This window comes from Sesamum indicum, linkage group LG8, assembly GCF_000512975.1.
Source record: "Sesamum indicum cultivar Zhongzhi No. 13 linkage group LG8, S_indicum_v1.0, whole genome shotgun sequence".
In the NCBI taxonomy this organism is placed as follows: domain Eukaryota; kingdom Viridiplantae; phylum Streptophyta; class Magnoliopsida; order Lamiales; family Pedaliaceae; genus Sesamum; species Sesamum indicum.
In genome coordinates this window covers 12,687,313-12,710,253 of record NC_026152.1, presented here as the reverse complement: position 1 = coordinate 12,710,253, position 22,941 = coordinate 12,687,313, and the positions used below count along the sequence as shown (strand labels likewise).

The following is a 22,941-nucleotide window of genomic DNA, read 5'->3' as shown; positions in this document are numbered from 1 at the left end:
TTTCATTGCGTAAAGATTTTGAATTCGAGTTTTATGAACACGGGTGTTGGTCTTATTTATATAATAATTTACAATTTACTATTTCTATTACCTTTTCATTATAAGACTAGTAATGTATTCGATAAAATTAAATATTTTAATGTACAATTAAAAAATAATAATAGTTATAAAATAAGAAAGACAAATTAACGTGCATATGTGTTTTGCCCACTTTTTAGCTAAGACAGTAAAAAGTGTTTAGACAAGACAAGACGTCTAATGTTGTCGTGTTGAGGAGGCAACCCATTATTCTAATTTATATGGTTTAATTAATGGTAAATGACCGTACATCTCTTAATTTTTGATATAGTTATAATTATTTTATTTATTAGTTAAAAAATTATAAATATTTTTTTAAATACAAATTAGTTATTTAATTTTTAAATGATGAGGCGGACATTACTACTTGACTGTTGCCGAATTTAAACAACAAAATATTTGAAAATTTATATGAAAACCTAATGATACAGTGTATTTTGGTTAGTTCACCATACAAGTATATAAAATTATAATTCATAATTTAAAAGAGTATTTTGATCAATTCACCACAAAAATTGAATAAAAAACTAACGGAATTAGCTCGTTGTTAGATATACAACAAAATCAGGAGAATTTATAATTTATCAAACAATAAGAATATATTTATAATTATATCAAATTTTAAAAACTGTAATTAATTAAGGTCCAAAAATAATTCAATTTGCACACACTATGTAATTAATTCGATTAAAAGAGTCCTTGTAGTCTCAATACTCACGTCATCTCTAATTTTAGCCCCATTCTATTTCTATTTAATTCAAATTAAAATTAAATATAAAAGGAGAATGATATTATTACTATGTACACAATAAGGTGGAACAGATCAAAAGGGTATTTGCGTCAACTTAATTTTTTTCAGAAAAATATATATTATAAGGTGTTTAAAACCCGTAACATGTCAATAATGTCTAATTTAATTGACGAACTTGAGGTTTCATGATCAGATGTTCATGGTTATGTCCCATCAGTGTGGTATTATATTAAGTTAATATATTAATTGTTGATGATTGAAATTCATGATATAATTATAACTTTAAAAAAAAAACTTGTAAAATAATATAAAGTATACGGTAATATTTATAGAGAATACACGTAATAATAATACATAAAGCTCTAATAAGCTCTTTTATAAATAAAAAATAAATAGTTCATAATTTATTTTTATGATTTTAACAAGGGTTTGTTGGGTTTTGATTAACATTATTTATAAGCTTATTATTTTTATTTTATCTAAATATTTAAATAAATTTTGATTAGACGTAATTGGTCACACTTTATCTTTTTTTTTTAAATATATTTTTAGAAGAGTGTCACCGCTATAATTTTTTGTTGTATGCTTTATTCCTATACTTAGTATATATAAATCTAAAGATTCATTCAATACATTAATCAATATTAATAAATCAATCAATATATTTAAAATAAATAAATAAATAAGGCATTAATATTAAAAAGTATACTACAAACCCACGTCTCGTGTTCACAAGACTCTGATTGCCTTAATTTTAACATTCAGACCTTATTATCAATCATACGGAACAAAATAATTATTTTATTTTTCTAAAATATTAGAATGTAATAAATGAAAATCAAATTGCAAAAAAGACGTGCATTCCACAACCTACAAATCACTACACCACTCTTTCTTCATCAAACTCCCAAATATATATATATATATATATATATTTTATGTAGATTAGGTGGTAGAGGTCTCGCTCTCTTCCTCCCTCTTCAACTCTTTCGTCTCCTTATCCTCTATAAATCCACATTTCTACCATCATTAAGCTTCCCAAATCCTCCATTTTTCATATTATCCCAACAAAATTACCAGAAACCATGCAGAAAACCCATAACCAGAAGCAGCATTACCAGAAATTGAAGCCCGAGAACCCCTGGATTCTGGGCCTGGCGGTGGTGGGATTGATAGGCGGCGGGTTGCTCATCGCTTCCTTGTTCATCAACTACGGCTCGTCCCAGTTGTTTTGCGGGGGCGCGTGGGGGCGGACTACATTTGATGGGAACGCGACGACAACGACGCTCCAGCTGGAAGCCATTCTGCACTACGCGACGTCCCGCGTTGTGCCCCAGCAGTCCATAAGCGAGATCACCGTGTCCTACGACGTTCTGCGATCCCTCGGCCCGAGCAACTTCCTCGTGTTCGGGCTGGGCCATGATTCGCTGATGTGGGCCGCGATTAATCCAGGTGGCAGGACGCTATTCCTGGAGGAGGACCCGAAGTGGGTACAGACTGTGCTGAAGGACGCCCCCGCCCTCCGCGTCGACACCGTGCACTACCGCACCCAGCTCTCTCAGGCCGACGAGTTGCTGCAGCACTACGGTACGGAGCCGGACTGTTCGGCGAAGAACTCATTCTTGCGCGGCAACGACAAGTGCAGGTAAATAGAAAAACCACAAAACAGATCACATATATCGATCAGAAAATGATCCTTTAGATTGAATTTGTTGTGATATTGATGCAGGCTAGCACTAAACATGCTGTCAGACGAGGTGTACGACACGGAGTGGGACATGATAATGGTGGACGCGCCGCGGGGGTACTTCGCGGAGGCGCCGGGGAGGATGGCGGCGATATACTCAGCGGCGGTGATGGCGAGGAACAGGAAGAAATCAGGTGTGACGCACGTGTTCGTGCACGACGTGGACCGGAGGGTAGAGAAGAAGTACGCTGAGGCGTTCTTGTGCAAGAAGCATCTGGTGAAGGCTGTGGGGAGGTTATGGCATTTCGAGATTCCGCCCCCGGCTAACATGAGCTGTGACTTTTGCTAGGATGCGCGCGGTGTGGCGATGGCTACTTGTATGGCCAGAACAGAAGCAGGCGGCACTGCAGTTTCCCTTTTTAGCGAGAGGACATTTATAAGTGGGGTTTTTGTTTTATTTCACCTTTCCATTTTAATTTATTTTTCCTGCCAAATTATGATAGTGAAAAAAATAGGATTTTTAATTATAAAGTTTTTGGATTTTTTTTTTACTTCTATTGGCGACAAATAATTGAAAATTTAACTTCATGTGTGGATACTGTAATCGATGCGATAGTAAGACAAGTTAGTCGAAAAATTTAAAATTCATCAATATTAAAAAATATAATTTAAAATAAAAGTTGAAATGCTTTGAAATCCTTTTCCATCACAAAAAATATCTAAATAAATTCAATTATCTATTAATCAAAATTTAAAATCTTTAATTTTAAGTCCATTAATTGAAACATAACATTAAGTAATTTAGAATAAGTATGTTTTTTAGGACTAAACTATCAGTATGTCTCTGATACCATAATTTAATTGGTGAAGTTGAAACTCATTGACCATAAAGTCATTTATTAGAATTCACCAATGTATGGCTGTTTATTGACTTTAATAATAGTTGTTGATTAATTATAAATATTTGATAATGATAATTGATGTATTAATTATTAAATATTTAAATTTATGATATAATTATAATCAATAATTAAAAAAAAATATCAAAAGATATTGGATGTGTAGACCTAATAACTTTAAAAATTGGGCCGAGTGAAGCATCAATGGGCCTACTAATTAATGTAGCCTTCGAATCGAATCTATACACCGTTTAATATCTTATAATTTACATAATCATGTTGTATTTACATATATTTCAAGAATTCATTTCAAAGAGGATGTTTGAGTTTGGATGATTTATAAACTTTTAAAAATAAATATTAATATTTTATTAGCTTTTGAGAGATATTATAAATTACAAAAGTCTATAAATAGTAGCCACGGAGACTAGTTTAATGGGCGAAATCGAAACGCCACGATCAAGAAATTATGTGTTTAAGTCAGATCAAGGATTCTAATAATAATTATTTGTTAGTTACATATATTTAATATTGATAATTAACTATATTAATTATTGATGATTGAAATTTATAATATAATTATAACGAATTCACTCTAAAACCACTATGTGTAGTGAAAGAAAATTGTTCCAATATTTCCAATTGAAAAAACTTAGCAAAAAGATTCCTAAATATGTTTGATTAATAAGAACACCCTTTTTCCAAGTTGTCATTTTCAAAATTCTTTCTTTTTTTTTTTGTGTGAGATAGTAAAAAAGTTATATATCTATCTTTAATGTTAAGGTTTAGCCTCCTACAATAACTAACTTTGATTACTATAATATTGATCGACTAAAATACCATTCAATAAATTTATTATTATTATTATTATTTATTTAATAAGATGGCACTTTCTTTGATCAAGTTGTTCCATCAATTATTTTATACTCGTGTAAATCTGCAATTAATAAATTTTATTTGGTTTAATCAATTCTCTAATTTGTATTCTCTTTTAGTCAATTAAATAAATGTAACGTAAATTATTTCACACACATTTGGTGTGTTTCATTAGCTAGTGTGCATGAAGGATTTGTATGGCCATTCATGTGGTGGGACTCGAATAAATTACAACGGTCAGGATATAAAATGGTGAAAGGGTTAGGAAGTGTTTGCAGTAACTTTTACTTTTAAAAAATGATGTTTTGTAGAGAAAGTTCCAATTTATGGTGGAATAAAAAAATCGAGAATGTTTGCAAATTTGCTATTAATACTAAATTATCATGGTTAAAAGTTATAGTTTTCCGTTATATAGACCAAATTAAAAAAAAATTGCTATTAACACTAAAAAAAATATATAGCATTTATTTGTGATGATTTTTAGACGAAGTATGTTATAATATAGGGAATAATCTATATTCTTTTAGCGTGGTCGGAACTTAAGATGCCTAGGTTCAGACCCATCAATCGTAATGAAATACTAGAATTTTAAAAGATTAAAATTATTTCTCAAAACACGTAAAAAGATTACCTTTGTCTTTAACTTCAAAATCGTGCTCCAAATAGAGCGAGTTCGGGATAGATTCGAATAGGTCCGAGTTTGATCAGAGACGCCCTATTTGTCCTGCAGGTACTATACATCTATTTCATTTTACTTATTGAAATAAAATAGCAAATTGTCATATTATTAGCAATCCAAAATTGTGTGAAGTCGTTATAAAAATCATCTTGGAAGCCACTAGATGAACTATAATAGTGCAAATATTTTAGCCCATATGAGAATTATCGTACAAGGATCACCAGATATTGGTACCCATCTCATATCAATTGTAAATAAAAAGTTTGAATGGTTTATAAGTTACAATTTTTTTTTTCTAGTAAGACAAAATGTCTTTTCAAGTAGAAATTCATGAATTTCAGCCAGAATTGAATAATAGAATAAGACACTAATAGTGTCGCACGACCCATCAACAATATATATAGGGATAATTACACTCTCTTACACCAAATCTCAGTGGAGGGGGTATATATATATATATATAGACACACACACACAAAGATAAGTCTTTTGGAACCACCTCAATCCCAGTGGAAGTTTGTAAAATTTGGCTTCATAAACGAACTCTAGAAACTGAAAGCAAGGCAAGAAAGGAAAGTCTTGCTTCCCAAGAACAAGCACATATTATGTATATGAACCATAATCCCAGATTTACATTATAAGAACATCACTTTCTCATGCAATCTCACTATGCAGAAGTTGCAGCTGCATCGAACGATTTCTTCCTAACTAACAGGCAAGTAATCTTCGATGGCTGAGAACGTGCAATATCGACTGCACACATGACAAAGTCGGGCCGGTGGAGGGCTAACGCTAGCCGATCTTTCCCCACATCCAATGCAGCGGCGTCGAGCAGCACGTGCCAAGAGTTTCTATGAGCCTCCGATATCCAGTGCATCGATGAACGAGCACCATTGGTGCAAGCGGAGTAAGCGAAAAGGCCCTTAGGACTATGCTTGCATTTCCTTCTAAAGTATTGGCTGAGTTGTGAGCCTTTGATCCTCAAATCCAGCCATGTTTCTGGTGCTATGATCACCTTGGATTCCTTGTATGATGCAAAGTCTTTTATTACATCATACTCTTCTCCAAGAATTGTCATGTAGTAGTTCCCCCTGAAGAAGGGGTATGATTCTGCAACCATCATCATGGCTTCTTTCACGTTTGCAGTGAATACGACCAAGTAGTCGTCTTCCGTCAGGCCGCAGTTCTGCAGGGCTTGATTCCTCGCCTGGATTTCCGGGATCGACATGAAGTTGCCCTGGAATGACGTTTTCTTGGCGAGTATGTCGAGTAATTTGGAGGGCTCTAGTTGGACTCTGCTCATGTCTGAGGTGTTGTTAGCCACAAAGGACGGTGAAAAAGACGATTCCCGGACAATCTTGGGGGACTTTTTCTTGTCGTCCGACATGGAATCAGGGGAGTCTTCACTGACGCAGAGGCTGTAAAAGTCGAACTTCTCGCTCTCTTCGACTAGGCCATTGCAGTACTCTGGATACTTGGCGAAAACATACTGCTGCACATACTGCATTTCGGTAGGTGTGATGGGGCCTGACCATCTTAGGTCCAGCCCGTGGAGCGTTGATATGGCTTCTGCTACTAAATGTGCTGGAATCACCGTGTGCGCTTTCTGTTTTGATTCCGCCCATTCAACACAACAATACACACTTGGATCATAAAAACGAACAAGAACAAGATCGATAGCATACAGAATTCGCGACGTGTCTTGCTAAGCTACCTGCTTAGCCTGTTGTCATGGACTCATTCCTTTCTAACCACTTCCAAACACTTTATCCAAACATAAACATCGACTTAAATTAACCACTCATCAGCTTATTGCTTAAGATAAGCCATTTAAAGTGTTTGTGAGTTCCTTCAAACTTCACTAAAATTAAGTTACGCCAAAAGCTGTAAGCCCAAAGGTGTAAGATAAACTCAAACTTAGTCCTAAGTTGGGAAAATTCTAGCCCAGACCAACTATGAGACGTGCAAACGAATTACCAGTGTCTGAATGATGCATAGAACTAAGGTAGTAAGAAAACTTGCCTTAATCACCATGCTGCTTGGTCTGCTGTTCTGGTTAGGTGAGTCAGGCATAGACGACAATGATGATTCTCGTCCTTCATACTCTGTCGAACTCTAATAGTACCATAAACAGTTTTGCGGTTCAGTAACATGAAAATTTCAAGAAATCATAAGCAAGATGGATGAACTCATGTACATATTCCATCATACCTTGGACTCTTCATTCAGACATGCTTGTTCTTCATGGTTCTGTAACATGATGCCTTATTGCCCTCTACACAAGAACAAACCACAAGAGTAAGGAGAAAACAAAGGCAGAGATGAGAAGCAATCAGATCATCTATATGTACAAGTTTATATAATAATAAAAGGGCGAAAACGCCGACATAGGCAACATCAAATGACCCACAACACAGGATCATCAACCTATGGTCTGTGTTTAATAATATGTCTAATTGAAAAGTTTAATGTGTGCGTGGTCACTAAGTTGTTGGGACGTCAAATTATTTAGTCCGTCGACTGCTAATTAAGTTATGAATAATTGCAAGAAATCACGTTGTCCTAACAAAGATGGTGCTAATTAGATCACATAAAGAAGTAGATGCTGCAGTTCTTTTACAGCTTGAAGGTTGAAAAAGCTTTCTGGAATTTTTGGGTTGGTAAGTCAGAGGAGATGTCATTGATCATCAGACAAGGTTATTTTAATCCATACTTCACTTTGATTGCTACTTATCCTAGAGATTTTTGTGTCCATTCAAACACTTTGAGCCCAAATATTTTCAAATTTGTTTTGGTAAGAGGAAGAAAAATACATGTTGAAATAATGAATGATTTCCTCTTGTAATTACATTCTTGAAAACCCCTTCTTTTTCAACTTCTACCTTCCAATCTGCAACACATAGGAAAGGGAGATGAACCATACCACTTTTATGCCATATGTATATGAGAAATATATGGGATAAAAACTCCATAATTTCCCTCCAAATTGGCTACACAGAGTTGCCATATAAGCCTATTTTCTACTCAAATTCCATAAATTCTCCAATTATTCTACTGGAATTCAAGTCAATTTTCCTCACAAAAAACTAAAATTCTCACCACCTGCAATCTTAGAATATTTGTCATCACACTAACTTTGAATAATCGTGCGGATACTTAGTGATCAATGTCTTATTGTATAAAGTATCATTCACTTTGATTTCATATCAGTCTCACTATTTTGTTATAAAAATCATCAACATGTCCGCTTTGCTTTTGTGACCCTTAGAATTTTATTTAAAAGTCATTTCTACCAGAGAGAGAAGGTTTTTAATCTCATAAATTACTCAAACTTTTTGTTTGCAATCGATATGAAACACATACCTATATTAAGTATTTTTTAGAAAAAAGGGATATGAATATTTTACAGTCTAGTAGACTAAGGGATTGATAAGGAGCATCTTTCATTTAAGGTGTAAACACGCAAACAGCCAATTGGTCAAGATGATATTCTTGAAATTAAACTAATATTATTTATGAATAATTACAATGTCATGCCTTAATATTCATTTTAATACATATAAAGTCTCTATAATTTAAAAAATTACATTTAATATCCTTAATGTTTGTTTTAGTCTGATATATGAAAATTCATATGTACTCTTGATTAACTTGCTAATGACTCATTATATGTTAGAAAAATCTTTTTTACCAAATTAAATTTATAAAGATGAAAATATATCCCATCACATAGATTAGTACGTATAAAAATATATAAAAAATTAAAAAAAAAATATTTATTTGAACTATATTAAATTAAGAGCAGTTGGCGGAGCAACTGCACCCCTTTTTAGATGTTTGGAAAAAAAAAAACTCTTTTTAACTACATCGTGTAATTTAATTGTGATGCACTTACGGAAAAATTCAGATCATTTACCTTTCAGTTGAACTATATTTTGATGGATATTAAATTTATTTAATTTAAAACCATTGTATCAAATTAAAATTCCTAAAAACAAGAAGATTTAAAATGGTCAAACACCCCCAATCAGTGAGTCATGATTGTTAGGTGAGAGATGGTGACAAGTGACAACTAACAACTATGCTTACAATTTCTGACATCCTTGGAGTTATGCTAAGAGGGTATCTCTCAACATCTTGGAAAAGCACTTTCTGCACAATCACTTCTTCACTTTTAACAACTTTACAAGAACAATTGATGTGTGAAGAACAACAAGAATATGGTAGCTACTTGCTATCAACAAAATGTAGCCCCACTTAAACTGTTCAATGAGCAGAATCCAAATTCAGCAAAAGGAAAAGGAGGAAGAAGCTATCAGTAATATGATAAAACTGCTTATACAATCTGCAGAAATAAGCCAAGACCAGGATAAACTATATATATATATATATATATATATATATAGAAAGAGAGAGAGAGAGAGAGACAAGAAAAGGAAGCACCTTTGACTGGCATGTAGCTAATTGCTTACTCCATATGAATGCACGCATTTGGAACACGAAAGAGTGACGTTTGAATACGATAGAATCGAACTTAAATTGGACTGATAGATACAGTGAAAGAGATACATGAAAGCAGGCTCGAGATGATAAGAGGTCCGGGAGTTTTCAAGATGATCTAGCAAGTACCAGCTTATGGGAAATAGTTCAATCATTTTTGTCTTTCATGGATGCCTATATCATACCTGACAACCAGGACACTCTAGCTCTAACCATAACGGGTCAAACCCAATTCAATTAATATTTGTCATGTACTTGGTATGCCACCTAAAGAGAGTCAAAAGTCACATGACAAGTGTAAAGTCTAAACAAAACACTAAATGCGTGCATAGTGTCATTAAGCTCATACGGAACCATATCTTCTATCAAAGCTCCTTCTATGTATTCATACTTGGACAGTCTCTCCATCTACAACGCTACACAATGACACATTAGGTGTCGATTCATAGTCACATGCAAGCAAAGGAGCAACGGAATAATTAAGTTACTAGCTAAGCCTGCACTTGACTTATGGATAAATAATAAATAGATGATTAGTAGAAAAATTTGACGTCAAGAGTAAATGAAAGTGGAATAAGGGCAAGCATGCCGCTATAGATGATTAGCCTTCTATACAGAATCCAATTGGAAATAGAATCACAAAAAATATTTCATCCTGTCATCTCTTCTCATAGCGTTGTATACAGCTTGGACCTGGAAATAACAATCCAATAGTGTTACACATGTACACATATCGCCAAAAGTAACAAACATATACAACAATTTTTCATTGTATGGGAACATGATTTTCCATTATCTTTTCTTTCTTTTTTTTTCCCTTTTCCGAATGCACTAAAGAATAGACTTCTTGTAAGTTCCAGAAAAGAAAAGAGATATTCACAGGTCATTTTTCAAAATGAAACTGGAATTTCGACAAATATTTGACCTTCTTCAGGCGCTCATAGATCAATTATCTCTACATATAATAGCATTTAGTGGGATGATTGTTGATTGATGTGGCAATACACCCGATATTTGGTATGACTTGTGTGCATACATGATCAACAACACACGCATGCTCCAACACACATACACACAGACAATGACACAGAGAGAGAGAGAGAGAGAGAGAGAGAGAGAGAGAACCTGCTCACTAGAAACTACTTGAACGGGTCCAATGTTCACAGACACATATTTGCCGCCAGAGGAGATCTTCTGTTTCACTTGACCCTGTACATAAAAACGATTGACCCATGTGGCTAAGTGGCTTACATTCCAAAATTTTGATCAACAAAATCAGTAACAAGATTTAAGCACCTCAAGACATGAAAGATTTTTCTTTGATATTCCTTTTTTCTGAAAAAAGGCTACCCAAGGGAAAGGACAAAACTAACAAGAAATGAGAAGTTTGTCAAGAACAATATGACAAAATTAAGTATCAAAAGTTTAAAGCTTCAGCTATTGCTAGCGAGGAAAGCAATTCAAAACCAAGAAAGTGAAGAATGCAACCTGGGAGAGAGGTCATCTGTTTGGTAGAAAAAGGAATTGGGAATAGAGGAAAATAGCAGCCTGTCGAATTTCAGCAAATTGTTCATACATCCTCTAAACCTTTCCAATAGATTAATTCACCTTCGGACAAAGTCCTCATCGAATCTAAATCTTCTCCAAGTTCATACTCACACAACATTAACTTTCAGTCCATTTCCTAAAGGGGCTAGAGAATCTTAAAGACAAGAATGAACTCTGACTGAACCAGGTTCCATAGCATTAGCTGAAAGCATCTAGATCTTCTACCTACATGTTTCTCGCTTAGATCACGTATCTCATGTTAGCACTAAATACGTGATCTCGTCTCATGTCAACTTGTTACCTCAGCAACCCAGAAAGTTACTTGAGTAAGAGAGTCAATTTTTTTTAACCCAGATACATATATATCTGTAGAATAAGCCACTCAATATATCTTGCACACTGCAATGGAATTACAAAGGTCAGTTCAGCTTTCTGTATTCAAGTTAAATGCTGAAGACCTATTTCAAATTTCCAAAGTAAGCTGAAAAACTCTTTGTGGCTCAAAAGAGGTTAGCCCCCTTGTCTGTGGCAAGCCCACTACTAACAACCATACTACTGAATTGTAAGAGAACTCATAAGCCACTCACATTGCAAATTAAATGGATTAGTGTTTAGAGCTTAAATCCTAGTCAAAGACAAATTTATCATCATTCAACTCAGGGCCAAACCCCCCCCCCCCAAAGAAAAATGATAATTTGGCTTCTCTTGTACTTCTCTCCCATTTGCCCTTGCCCCTGGTGAGAACACGCCCTTGCTCCGGATGCAACCCACCAAACACAACTAAGGCTCCTTTCGTGATCGTTCTACCACCATCTTTGATCCAACTAGCAGAGTCATCCAATTAAAACAATCTAAACCCATTTCCTTGATCTTCAAAAAGCAAACAGATAACATCTGCTAAGATTATACAGAAAGGGGACCGACCAACACAAAACATTCATGTATTTTGAGAATAAATTTACAAGATGTCATTCAAATGCATCTAGCATTCTCGTTGTGACCATGGGGAAAGCTGAAAGGATGGAGCAATCTGAGCAGAAGCTTCTACTTGAACGTGCTGAGAATGCTGCAAAAAATATCTAGTCTTGCTTATGCTCGTCTTTTCAGTGCAATTCGTCGCCACTACTATTAATTACCTATGGAATGAGTTATCAAGATATGAGGATAATGGACACATGCAAAATGGATAACCCTTTATTGTTAAGCAAGCAGCTACCATGTGCTTTCTCGTCCAAATTGGCATTACAGCCTATATTTACATATAGTTGACAGATTAAAATTCTGATGTGGATAATTGGAACGTTAAGTAGCCTGATCACCGGCTAATAGACTGAGAAAATTTCTCTATCATTGATGTAATCTCCATTCTTTGGGTGTCAATGTGATGTCATACTGCAAGCGTCGTGGACTTTAGTATACTTTGACCACTGACCATTGGATAGGTATGGTTATTTTCCCTATTTCCATGATGTGGCTCACAAATTGACTTAAAAAGGAGCAAAGAGCATTTCTTACTTCATACTAGAAATGTCATTGACTTCCGAGTACTCTCTATGATATGGGTGTCAAAATTGGAGCAACAAACCTCATTATGGAGAAAGCACTCAATTGAATCTATGCGGCAGAGCCATAAAAGCCACATCAGATACTCATCTTGAGTCCTTGACCCAGTTATTTTAAATGCCTAAGCACAAATCCCAAATGGATGCTTACTTCTGGTATTGGTTGTTGGAGTACCGATTCAACAGCTACAACCATGGCTTGCACAAAATCGTCCCCTCCAGTTCCAATTGCTGTAAATCCTCTAACTGTTGGATAGGTGTTCACCTGTAAAGTAAACCATGTAAAAGCTTCAGTTCAGCAACCATTTCAGCAAACTGAAACTAGTCTAGAACCTGATGACACCTGTGCCTAGATATATATTTTATTAATTCGACAACAATCTTTTCCTAAGGCAGAGAAGGTGGTCAGTTCCTTCAGCTTTACAAGTCTTTCATTAGATATAGCCAAACCCAATTAATGTGCAGTCATTGTGCAGCAGAAAACTGATGGATGCTTCGAAATTAAAGAAATATTATTTCAACTCAAAGAAGCAGTTAGCAGGAAAAGACTGTTCATTTGCGTACCTTCTGATCTAGAGCAAGCCATTCATTGGCCGAATCATCCGCGACTGTACCTCCAATTACTACATTTGTAGTTTGTCCCACCCTTCCTTCTGTCTTGGAAACTTCTGGCAATTGCAAAAGATGCATTCCCGGTTAACCCCTTTTCGAAAAAATACTCAAAAATACAAATTAAAGACAAGAATGGCATGGTATCAAGAATGACACACTTTCAGAATTTTAAAACCTCGTAACTTTCCAGCAGATTTTCCTACCACAAGATTCCCAAGTAACACCAAATAAAATTATGACCTTTTCTTTTGCTTGGCAAAATGAACTGAAAATCAGGCAACCAACAAAAACTTAAACACCTGAAGACATTGAAAAACTCCAATGCCTGGATTCCTTGATACAAAAACAATGCATAAACACATCCACAAATTGGATCACTCTCAGTATACGCAATACTATAGCAACATGTGCATGCGCCGAGCAAATAAGCCCTAAAAAGAGAACATAATGAACAATTGATTTCACATAATAACAATAATCTTTCAGACAGCAAATCAAAACCAGTGAGAATCAGAAGTACCATGCAACCACTACCGCGTAAAGCATTTACGCAGCATAAAAATACCAAGAAAACATATATCTGACAAAGATTCAAAGAAAACGAACACGGACTAAAAATAAAACACTTGTAGCAAAATATACACCTGAAATTGCCTTCAGAACAGCTTCTTGAGGAGGGCCTTGCTCAGAATCATCGCCAGATGAAGATGGGTTTACACTGTTTGAGCAATTCCTCGAGAAATGATAACTCTTAGCATTTACTGCAATTCTACAACCACAATTCGGATATGGTGTTGATGTTTTCTTGTGGGGTGAAATGATTGGTGTGAAGCTCGAACATTTTTTGCTCATAAAAGGTAGAGGCAGCCATGGTTCAGTTAAGAAGACCACCCTCATAACACTTCTGCACGCCATTTTCGAATTGGGGTTTGAATTTTTACCAGATTTTTCCGATTTTGTGAGTTGGGTTTGCCGTTATATAGCTTCTCTCCCTAAAAGTAGTGAAATTCTTGGGTGGTGATTTTTTGGGTTGTGTCGAGTGATTCGAGCACTCTGTGTTTTGCTAAAGGCAAGCAGTTCATACCCTTTGGTCGATGAAATTACAGGCGTACCCTTTATATTTTTAGTTTTTGAGACATAAAGATAGGCCAAATAACATAAAACTCGCATGTATTTTAAAAATTCAACTAAAAATTCTCTTATATTTTTAAAATAGGCTAAAAACCATCTGCTTTTATAAATATAATTTACTTGTCCCTTTTCTTGAATTGAAGCCAACGACGTTATGTTTTTTTTATCAAAAGATCGTTATTGTCTTATTTTATATATATATTATTTTTTAATAACCATTAAATCTTTTTTTAGTGTATAAAACCCTTAGAATCTAATTAATTCATCTGAACTATTAGATCTTAAATGTATAAAAATCTAGTAGTCTAAAATTAATAAGTTATTCAATATATTACATGAGAGAAAAAAAATAGATAAATGAAAGTTAAGAAGAAAGAGAGAAATGAATATAAATAAAATATTTAAAAATAGAAAAAAATAATTGACCTAAAAATTTGAAAACACAAAAAGTGTGCCCTTCAATTGTACTTCAGCTTTCAGGGATATTTGATTGCAGTATGAACATTGGAATTTTTTTCTAATTGTATCATCATTTTTATATTAATTTGAATTGGCAAACTTAAGAAAAGCAAAATCCATGTGTTTGATTATAATAGTATATTTCTATTAGAAAATATTTAAGCTATATATATATATAATATTATAATATATAATCAATAACTAAAATTATGTAAAAATATTATAAAAAGAAATTAATAGAAGTTAGGTTGAAATGGGCTATGGAATATATTTAAGGAGAGAAGGATAAGGGATATTTCCATACATTTATTTATTACATACTCTTATTTCCACTTAATTAATAATATTTGCAAAAATAAATACATTTATTATGAATTCGTATTGTATTCATTGATTGAACGGAAGAAAAAGAAGATAAGATGAATAACCGATCAAGATTGATATGAGAAGGTAATTTTGATATGTGCATAAATAAAAATATATTGAATAAAATGATTTTGATTTTACGGAAGAAATAAGTGTATCAGGATATTTTAATCTATGCACATTATGTCAACCAAAATAATTATTATTGGGAGTTCTCTTTACTAACGATTGAAATGTATTCGATGTGTTTGTATAATTTGAAATTGATTATATTAAATAAAAAAAAAGAAGAAGAAGACAAAATGAATGCTTGACAATACCAATTAAATAAATTAACTTTAGCTTTGATTAATAAAAATATTTTTTTAAATAAATAGTATAAATAGACAAAAATGTATAACAATAAAAAAGAAGAAAAAGTTAACGGAAAATTATTGGAGGGCAAAAATGGAATTTGGTGTGGAAATAGGGATCAGAGGAGTGGCGGGAGCAATTGCGACTCATGTATAGTTTATCAGTTTTAGCTGGACAAGACTTTGGGCCACCAGGCAAGACAATTCAGAATTCTCACCTACAAAACCCTAGAAAATAGCCAAATTCTGGAATTGGGCTTCAGATTTTACTGGCGTCATAATCTCTGATAATGTATCGGTCAGATGTTATCAGTGAAGAATCGGAGAGAACAGCATTCCGGAAAGCCGAGAAGAAGTACAAAATTTATTATGACAACACCAAAAAGTATGATTTCTGAATTCACTTGTAGCTTTCTTCTTCTTTGTTGTTTAGTTTAATTGGAGGTTTTACATATGCTGGTAATACGGTTCTGAAATTTCGATTTTTTTATTACAAAATTTCAGGAAAAAGATAGCTAGACCTGTAGATTTATCGGAGGTTGTAGATTTCAAGTCGATTTTGGAGAGGTATAATTGTAATGGCGAACTTATGGGAGGAGTTTCAGTGTTAAAGTGCGATTTTGATAGACCAATTTTCTGCTTGGAAAGTCGGCCAGGTATTTGGGCATTTTGTATTATTTTAAAGGTTAGTTATCAGGATTTGATAAAATGCTGTTGTAAAATATGTTTTGATTCCAAATGCAGGATTTTATTTTATTCCTGGTGCATTAAGCGTGGAGGAGCAATGCCAATGGATAAGGGAGAGTTTAACTAGCTTCCCGCAGCCCCCAGATCGAACCAACCACAATGCAATTTATGGACCCATAGAGAATTTATTTGTTTTAGCTAAAGAGGGGAAGGTTTTAGTATTAGAAGAGAGACTTCCTGATAATGTTGGTTCAGAGTCAGAGATTAATGCTATTCAGAGTGATACAAGTGCTCCCAAGTGGAAGTTTGTTGATGAATTGGGTGAATCACATGGCCGAGATGTGAGCAAGTTGGTGCTGGCTTCTGTTTTGCTGCGTAAGTTAAGATGGAGTACCCTTGGCTTGCAATTTGACTGGTCCAAGGTCTTGCTAGAATCCTCTTTTTGATAGTTTAGATGATCTCTTTCAATTGTATTGTTTTGCTGTTTGTATCTGATTTTTTACAACCATAATTTGTGTGTTAAATGCATCTTTTGAATCAAACACCTCACATAGATTATTATAATGGAAAAACAACGTCAAAATCTTATGCTTGGTAATTGTGGGTTTATGGTATGACCATAGCAGTATATGTATTATTGCCTTGTTACACTTGAACAAGATATTCTCTATAACATGTTAAGTGCGAGTGTTAATTGATATTCCATCGAGTATTGCTGCACATACTTGTAAGAGATATAGCTACTTCTGTAAGGTGTGATACATGGACTTGGATGGGCCAACCGCAGATGATGCATTCCCATGGATTCATTTGGCTAAGATCACAGATATGGTAAAAAAAGAACCAAGTTGGGTGACCTTTTTTGTGTTAATGATGATTGAGCCTCAATGTAAGGTTCCAATATAATCATTTTACATGCTGAATTGAAGCTATGTAGCTGCTGTAGACAGTCAACAGAGCGTCTGCATTTTGTACTAAGTATCAAACCGACCAGTCAATGAGCTGCTGATAGAAAGATTTAAAGAAATCACAAATAAACCTATGACAACTGACAAGTAATCAGCATAACGTTGCACATGTATGTGTTGGGTATTGATAATTTAATCTCAAACTTGTATTACATACTCAGCGCCTTATTCTTTCTCATTTCATTTAAACTTGTCTTTCTCTATGGGACTTATTCAATGCATAATGACTGGCTAATGTCTGAGGATCCCTCTAACTGAATTCTTGGAATGGCCACAAGCCTTCATGTTTAATATCCTTATCAGGATGCCCTTCATTTTGCTTCTTCTATGTGCATTCTAATTGCTGAAATTGATAATACTTGTGCATGTGCAGCGTAGCTATAATGTTTCTCTCCCTCACAAGAAGATACCTGATGCACTATGCCAGCTGGCTAAAAGGATGGCAGCACCTGCTATGCCATATGGTGAAGAATTCCAGCCAGAAGCTGCTATTGTGAATTACTTTGGATTAGGTGTGTCTTATACTTTAACATCTTTAAGAGCTCAGTGCTCATTTCGATCAGTCAACTGATATTTCAATGGTGTTTGGTAACCATCACAAATGGACAGCTAGATATGGAAGTCTATTTGTAAAAGCGTTACGTGATTGTTGGAAATATAGTAAATGTCGCAACGGTGTTTCTCTTTCAGGTGATATGCTTGGTGGGCACCTTGATGACATGGAAAAAGATTGGAGTAAACCTATTGTAAGCATGAGGTATCATACTACCACTTGTCTTTTTGGGCAAATGTTATTTCATTCTATCCTATCTAGAGCATATGCTTAATATTCTAACATGCTAAAGAAATATTTACTCATCAGTTTGGGTTGCAAAGCTATTTTCCTGCTGGGGGGAAAGTCAAGGGAACATCCACCAGTTGCTATGTTCCTTAGGAGTGGTGATGTCGTGCTTATGGCTGGGGAAGCTAGGGAATGCTTTCATGGTAATATTAGTTTCTTTGCCTCCTCTTGTTCCAGTTAATATGAAACACTGGTTATAACAGTTTTCACTACATAGATATGACTGCTTACGAGTGTTCTCAGATAAGCAACTCCCCAAATCTGTTGATCTTCGTGCCAATGCCTTGATTTGATTGAAGAAATTAATTGTTGTGAAGTCAAAAACTAGATTGTGTTGTTGGGATGAAGTCCCCATACTCTGGCAGATTCAAGGACTGAGCAAACTATGAATTTGGTTGTTTCCAATCTCTCATTGATACACTGCTTGCAAATAAACTTTCTTATACATCTTGTACTTCCAGATTCAAGGATAAGGGTTCACAGGTTGAAACTTTTTTTAAGGTTTCCTGGTGTATAATTTACGATACTATAATTTAATCTGTTATTAACTTGCGCTCTTACATCAATTTTACCTGTTGCTCTGTATTGAAGAACTCTCCTGTAATCAAAAAGTTATTTCCATGCAGGCGTTCCCCGCATATTTACCGATGCAGAAAATGCTGAAATATCCCAGCTCGAATCCCGGTTTGCAGGAGAAGATGATCTACCTTACTTGAATTACATCAGGACTTCAAGAATCAACATCAATATCAGACAAGTATTCTGAATATATCTCTAGGCAGATAAAACACTGGAGCATGTTACAGGAGTTGGTATTTTACGAAGAATTTGTTCCATCAGTTTGTCGTTAGTAGCTCAGACATGGGATTCCAAGAGAATGAAACCAGTGAATTTGGATTCTGGAAAAGCATTATACTGCACAAGTTTCCAAGAGAATAAAACATGGATATAATCTCTCAAAGTCTCCTTTGTTTCCGGATGATGTCAACTCATACTGCGAGATTGTATTGCAGGAATTTCTGGAGCATGATGGGAGTTTCAGATCTCGCCCTTAATACTAAAAATTTAACTATAATCCAGTGATTGATATTCTGCAATGGATGATGATATTTGACATATTTGTGGTGGTGTTACCAGAAAATGGATGATTAGTGCATAGAAAAATCCTCACTCTTACTTGTTTGCTTCCGTTCCTAAGAGTTCATTTTCTACCTTATACTATTTCAAACAGTGAGCATTTCTTCTTTTTGTGCGATTGGATCATAAATTTGAAAATATTCATACTACTACGTCCTTTTGTACAAAAAAAAAAAAAAAAACTAATACAACATATTCTTTCTATTCTATTTTGTATTTTTATACAAAACTTATCATAGAAAATATTTATCCAGAAATATTTTTATTTTATCGTGTCTTTTTGTATAAAAAACTATTAAAAAAGAACTAAGTATATTTTTATTTTTCACGCAAAATTTAACTCACTCGCGAAAACTGAGAATTCAAAGCCGACTAAACATCCTCAGCCGGCAAATGCTAATCAAAGAAGATATATATGCAGAAGCAAATGGGTAAAAATACGAAATACTGAAAAAGTTTCAGAAAACTTCTTACCCTATGTGGAGAGTGGGATTTGAACCCACGCCCTTTCGGACCAGAACCTTAATCTGGCGCCTTAGACCAACTCGGCCATCTCCACATGTTGAAGTAAGTACAGACTTAATTAACTTATTTCAAAGAGCTGAAAAAATAACCTAACTATTCAATATTCAATTTAAAATTAGATAATAGCTCGTGCGAGCTCAATTCAATTACTAATTAAATCAAATTTAAGCATAATTTTTTAAACTCAATAGTAATTTAAATAGTCTCTAACAATAATGCATTTGACGGAGCTGTATATTTTAGATTTTAGCTGCGCATTTGCATAAAAGGACTAATTTGTTGGAATATTAAAGAACAAACACCAAACACTAAATAATAATAATAATCTATAGTTTTAACACTTTAAAGCTGGCCCCAATCTTTGAGTGGCTTTTCAATTGACTTCCAACTTTCGCACCGTTGCTATTGACTATTCCATTCATAGTTAAAATATTGACCCATATCCAATTATTATATTCACCTCCTACTCGCATCTATTCATTTATCAAACACTTATTATTTTTTTAATATATATATATTATCGATACAATGATATATGTATTTTTTGAGTATATATAATATTGGATGTCGAATATTATCAATAATGTCCCATAGTATTTATCATTTATATTAATTGTATTTGGTTTTTGAATTTTATTAGAATTTTAGAAATAATGCATTTTTTATACTCCAATAAGATCTCGATACACCTTATTTGATGTGGCACAATATCTATCGATATTATTATTGAGACCATTATTTTAAACTATGATTCATCTTCATTCTAAAAAAGAACCGTTTTTCTGGAAAGTATGGCAAATTTTATAATCCTTTTAATGATTTATTCACAAATTAAAAATCAAAATCATTATTTAAATGAAATTTTATAGGGGAGATATTGCAGTGCTACCTACTTATGTAATTATACAAAAATTCATGCTTTATACAAAATTATAAGTATATCTCTTGAAAATTTGAAATTCTAATTTTAATTGATATTGACACATAGATTCGAGACACAACTTACAAGTATATTTTTTGAGGTAAATTATATTGATACCTTTTATAGTTTTGCAAAACAGGAATTATTCGTGTGATTAGACTAGGATTGACAACCGGACAGATTTGAGACAAGTTAGCACAGACTTAAGACACGACTCATTCTGATTAATTGTTTAAAATTTTAAAATAATAAATATTTTCTTAAATCAAATTACGTGTCACTATTCATATCAAGCATAAAAACTTGGGAGTGTTACTACTTGCTATGGATTTAATTCATGTGATTTTGCAGAATTCTTGTTTCTAATCGAATTCTCATAACCACTAATATATGAAAGATAAACAAAATACATTAATAATCATTCAAATAAAAATATCATTCATACTCAAATTTATTGTAATTTCAAATAAGTTCAATGAGTGAATTTATAATGATTATGTTGGGATCCGCAACAAAATCCAAGACATTATGTGTTATATAAACTTTGGCGTATCTCTTGGTTTGTCGAGGGAGACGCTACTCATTGAGCACTGTTGTGCTGTACGATTGTACTATTTATTTAATAAAAATTATATTTACTTAAAAAAAAAAAACCCAAAACATGTGCTGGGACCCATTTAAAGATTCGAACCCATCCCATTGAGGCTACTCCGAAATGGATCCTCAATTTACTCGAATTCATTACTCTATTTAATGTAAATAAATTTAAGAATGTTTTCTAATTTTTATTTTGCAAAGGAAAAACAAGAGGTAGAGAAAAATCTTGAGAAATGGAGTAGAAGCAAAGTCAAAAAAATCAAATCACAAATCCCATAAAATATAGATACAAAAATACAAATCTTGTTCATTCCCATTCCCATTTGGCATTCTTGAATTTTTCACTACACTCCAAACAGCCCAAAACCACCAACTTTCCCAGCACTTACGTGTACTGCTCCACCACCACTTCACAAGAACTCCAAACTCCCACACACAAAACATTTTCTTAAATAAATCATCAAATCCGACCCTAAAAAATCTTCCCTCTCTTCCCCATTTTCGCACCACTCTCTCCCGACAATCAACGGAAACCAAAATCCAAGTTATGGGTCCGATCGTGTTGACTCAGTTGGCCACGGGTCTGAGTGTTTTGGCGGGGGCGGTTCAAACAAGTGATGGATCAGAATCCGATGATGGGTCCGGGCCGGGCTCCCAGATGCCCCAGCTGTAATGGAACGGGACGGGTCGGGTCGCGGGTGCGGTTCTCGTCAAACAAGTGATGGATCAGAATCCGATGATGGGTCCGGGCCGGGCTCCCAGATGCCCCAGCTGTAATGGAACGGGACGGGTCACATGTATGTGTACCCGTTGGTCGGACGGCGATTATGGGTGTCGGACTTGTGCCGGGTCGGGCCGCATGGCGTGCAATAATTGCGGTGGAACTGGAACGGGCCGGCCTATCCCTGTTCAGATATCGGTTCGCCCTCCCAACCAGCCCTCGTGAGGATACTTCGGGTTTGTTGTTTAAAGAAATTGAAGTGATGTAATATATATATTGTGGTAAATTCTTGGAGAGAAGGAGAGATATATGGGAAATTGCCCTTAGGCTGTAATTAATGTGATGAATTTATGAAATGAGATAGTTCTATTGATAAATCTTTTCTGCAAGATTTTATTAAGGTTTGCCTCTTCCATAATTATTGCAGTTTTGTGTGTGCTTTTAGAATCTGTGTTATGTCATTTTGGTTTGAAGTTTATCTGTCAGTAATTATTGTAATAATTAGAGATTTCAGCTCTAACTTGAGCTTCTGTTCCTGCTGCTATGAGGACTTTTTGTTTATGTGCCATTTCTACTCTAAATCAGCAGAGTAGTGAATCGCATCTATGGTATTTTGACTGTGTATGTTAGAATTGTAGCTTCTGCTTGGTTTTTGCGAATAATTTACAACTTTATAGGATGCTTATAAGTGTATGATCAAATAAAGGATAAAGATTATTACAAAACAGCATTCTTTTAAGTAACAATTTGTTTTTGTTGTTTTTTTAACTTGTTTTTGGTGAAATCGTGGTGAAACTCTGTAATGCTAACATGTTGGGAAACTGACTATGGTTGACACTTATGACCTTTGGAAATCTGGGCTCGATTATGTGGAGGATGACGTTACAGCTGATAATAGATTGCTCAGAGGGTCTAGAACTTCTTGTTGCCTCGTCATGGACAAAACCTGAACAACAGTTGTTTGATTATCTCTGCTTTGCATTAAGGCAGTCACCGAATTGACTTTGACTTATGATTGAGTTTGAGTCTGATTTTAGCTAAT

At 34.4% G+C, this 22,941-nt stretch overlaps 5 protein-coding genes and 1 non-coding gene across 10 annotated transcripts; 3 read left to right on the top strand and 3 right to left on the bottom strand.

The window, feature by feature from the left end:
- On the top strand, window positions 1,584-3,013 carry LOC105168424 (probable methyltransferase At1g27930). Its single transcript, XM_011088498.2, has 2 exons — window positions 1,584-2,474; window positions 2,559-3,013. The coding sequence occupies exons 1-2, from the start codon at window positions 1,915-1,917 to the stop codon at window positions 2,863-2,865; spliced, it is 867 nt and encodes a 288-aa protein (XP_011086800.1). The 5' UTR covers window positions 1,584-1,914; the 3' UTR covers window positions 2,866-3,013.
- Window positions 5,483-7,641, bottom strand: LOC105168422. Its single transcript, XM_011088493.2, has 3 exons — window positions 7,182-7,641; window positions 6,993-7,085; window positions 5,483-6,576 (listed from the first exon to the last, which is right to left on the bottom strand). The coding sequence occupies exons 1-3, from the start codon at window positions 7,227-7,229 to the stop codon at window positions 5,638-5,640; spliced, it is 1,080 nt and encodes a 359-aa protein (XP_011086795.1). The 5' UTR covers window positions 7,230-7,641; the 3' UTR covers window positions 5,483-5,637.
- Window positions 9,969-14,231, bottom strand: LOC105168421. Of its 4 annotated transcripts, none has more exons than XM_020695739.1 (6): window positions 13,837-14,231; window positions 13,145-13,248; window positions 12,732-12,845; window positions 10,767-10,838; window positions 10,596-10,679; window positions 9,969-10,163 (listed from the first exon to the last, which is right to left on the bottom strand). In XM_020695739.1, the coding sequence occupies exons 1-6, from the start codon at window positions 14,105-14,107 to the stop codon at window positions 10,107-10,109; spliced, it is 702 nt and encodes a 233-aa protein (XP_020551398.1). In that variant the 5' UTR covers window positions 14,108-14,231; the 3' UTR covers window positions 9,969-10,106. The 4 variants fall into 4 exon arrangements, with proteins under 4 accessions (XP_020551398.1, XP_020551399.1, XP_011086793.1 ...); XM_020695740.1 differs by having other exon boundaries at window positions 13,145-13,245; XM_011088491.2 differs by lacking the exon at window positions 10,767-10,838.
- Window positions 15,672-19,185, top strand: LOC105168420 (alpha-ketoglutarate-dependent dioxygenase alkB). Of its 2 annotated transcripts, none has more exons than XM_011088490.2 (7): window positions 15,672-15,886; window positions 16,006-16,157; window positions 16,246-16,610; window positions 17,530-17,668; window positions 17,847-17,913; window positions 18,002-18,140; window positions 18,624-19,185. In XM_011088490.2, the coding sequence occupies exons 1-7, from the start codon at window positions 15,792-15,794 to the stop codon at window positions 18,711-18,713; spliced, it is 1,047 nt and encodes a 348-aa protein (XP_011086792.1). In that variant the 5' UTR covers window positions 15,672-15,791; the 3' UTR covers window positions 18,714-19,185. The 2 variants fall into 2 exon arrangements, with proteins under 2 accessions (XP_011086792.1, XP_011086791.1); XM_011088489.2 differs by having other exon boundaries at window positions 15,673-15,886; window positions 18,019-18,140.
- TRNAL-AAG lies at window positions 19,613-19,693 on the bottom strand. Its single transcript has one exon. It is a non-coding gene; the product is annotated as a tRNA-Leu (tRNA).
- Window positions 21,493-22,435, top strand: LOC105168419. Its single transcript, XM_011088488.2, has 2 exons — window positions 21,493-21,773; window positions 21,873-22,435. Exons 1-2 carry the CDS (start codon window positions 21,726-21,728, stop codon window positions 22,122-22,124), a joined length of 300 nt encoding a protein of 99 aa, XP_011086790.1. The 5' UTR covers window positions 21,493-21,725; the 3' UTR covers window positions 22,125-22,435.

Bases quoted from the DNA above. Each gene is read 5' to 3' on its own strand.
- LOC105168424 (XM_011088498.2), top strand. From the start codon at position 1,915: ATGCAGAAAACCCATAACCAGAAGCAGCATTACCAGAAATTGAAGCCC. The intron at 2,475-2,558 runs GTAAATAGAAAA...ATATTGATGCAG, and splicing joins CGCGGCAACGACAAGTGCAG to GCTAGCACTAAACATGCTGT.
- LOC105168422 (XM_011088493.2), bottom strand. From the start codon at position 7,229: ATGTTACAGAACCATGAAGAACAAGCATGTCTGAATGAAGAGTCCAAG. The intron at 7,086-7,181 runs GTATGATGGAAT...TGGTACTATTAG, and splicing joins GTCTGAATGAAGAGTCCAAG to AGTTCGACAGAGTATGAAGG. The intron at 6,577-6,992 runs GCAAGTTTTCTT...GAATCAAAACAG, and splicing joins CAAGCAGCATGGTGATTAAG to AAAGCGCACACGGTGATTCC.
- LOC105168421 (XM_020695739.1), bottom strand. From the start codon at position 14,107: ATGGCGTGCAGAAGTGTTATGAGGGTGGTCTTCTTAACTGAACCATGG. The intron at 12,846-13,144 runs GTACGCAAATGA...TTTACTTTACAG, and splicing joins GGCTTGCTCTAGATCAGAAG to GTGAACACCTATCCAACAGT. The intron at 10,839-12,731 runs GTAAGCATCCAT...ATTTCTTGTTAG, and splicing joins TCCAACAACCAATACCAGAA to TTTTGTCCTTTCCCTTGGGT.
- LOC105168420 (XM_011088489.2), top strand. From the start codon at position 15,792: ATGTATCGGTCAGATGTTATCAGTGAAGAATCGGAGAGAACAGCATTC. The intron at 15,887-16,005 runs GTATGATTTCTG...ACAAAATTTCAG, and splicing joins TATTATGACAACACCAAAAA to GAAAAAGATAGCTAGACCTG. The intron at 16,158-16,245 runs GTATTTGGGCAT...TTCCAAATGCAG, and splicing joins CTGCTTGGAAAGTCGGCCAG to GATTTTATTTTATTCCTGGT.
- LOC105168419 (XM_011088488.2), top strand. From the start codon at position 21,726: ATGGGTCCGATCGTGTTGACTCAGTTGGCCACGGGTCTGAGTGTTTTG. The intron at 21,774-21,872 runs GCGGGGGCGGTT...ACGGGTCGGGTC, and splicing joins CCACGGGTCTGAGTGTTTTG to GCGGGTGCGGTTCTCGTCAA.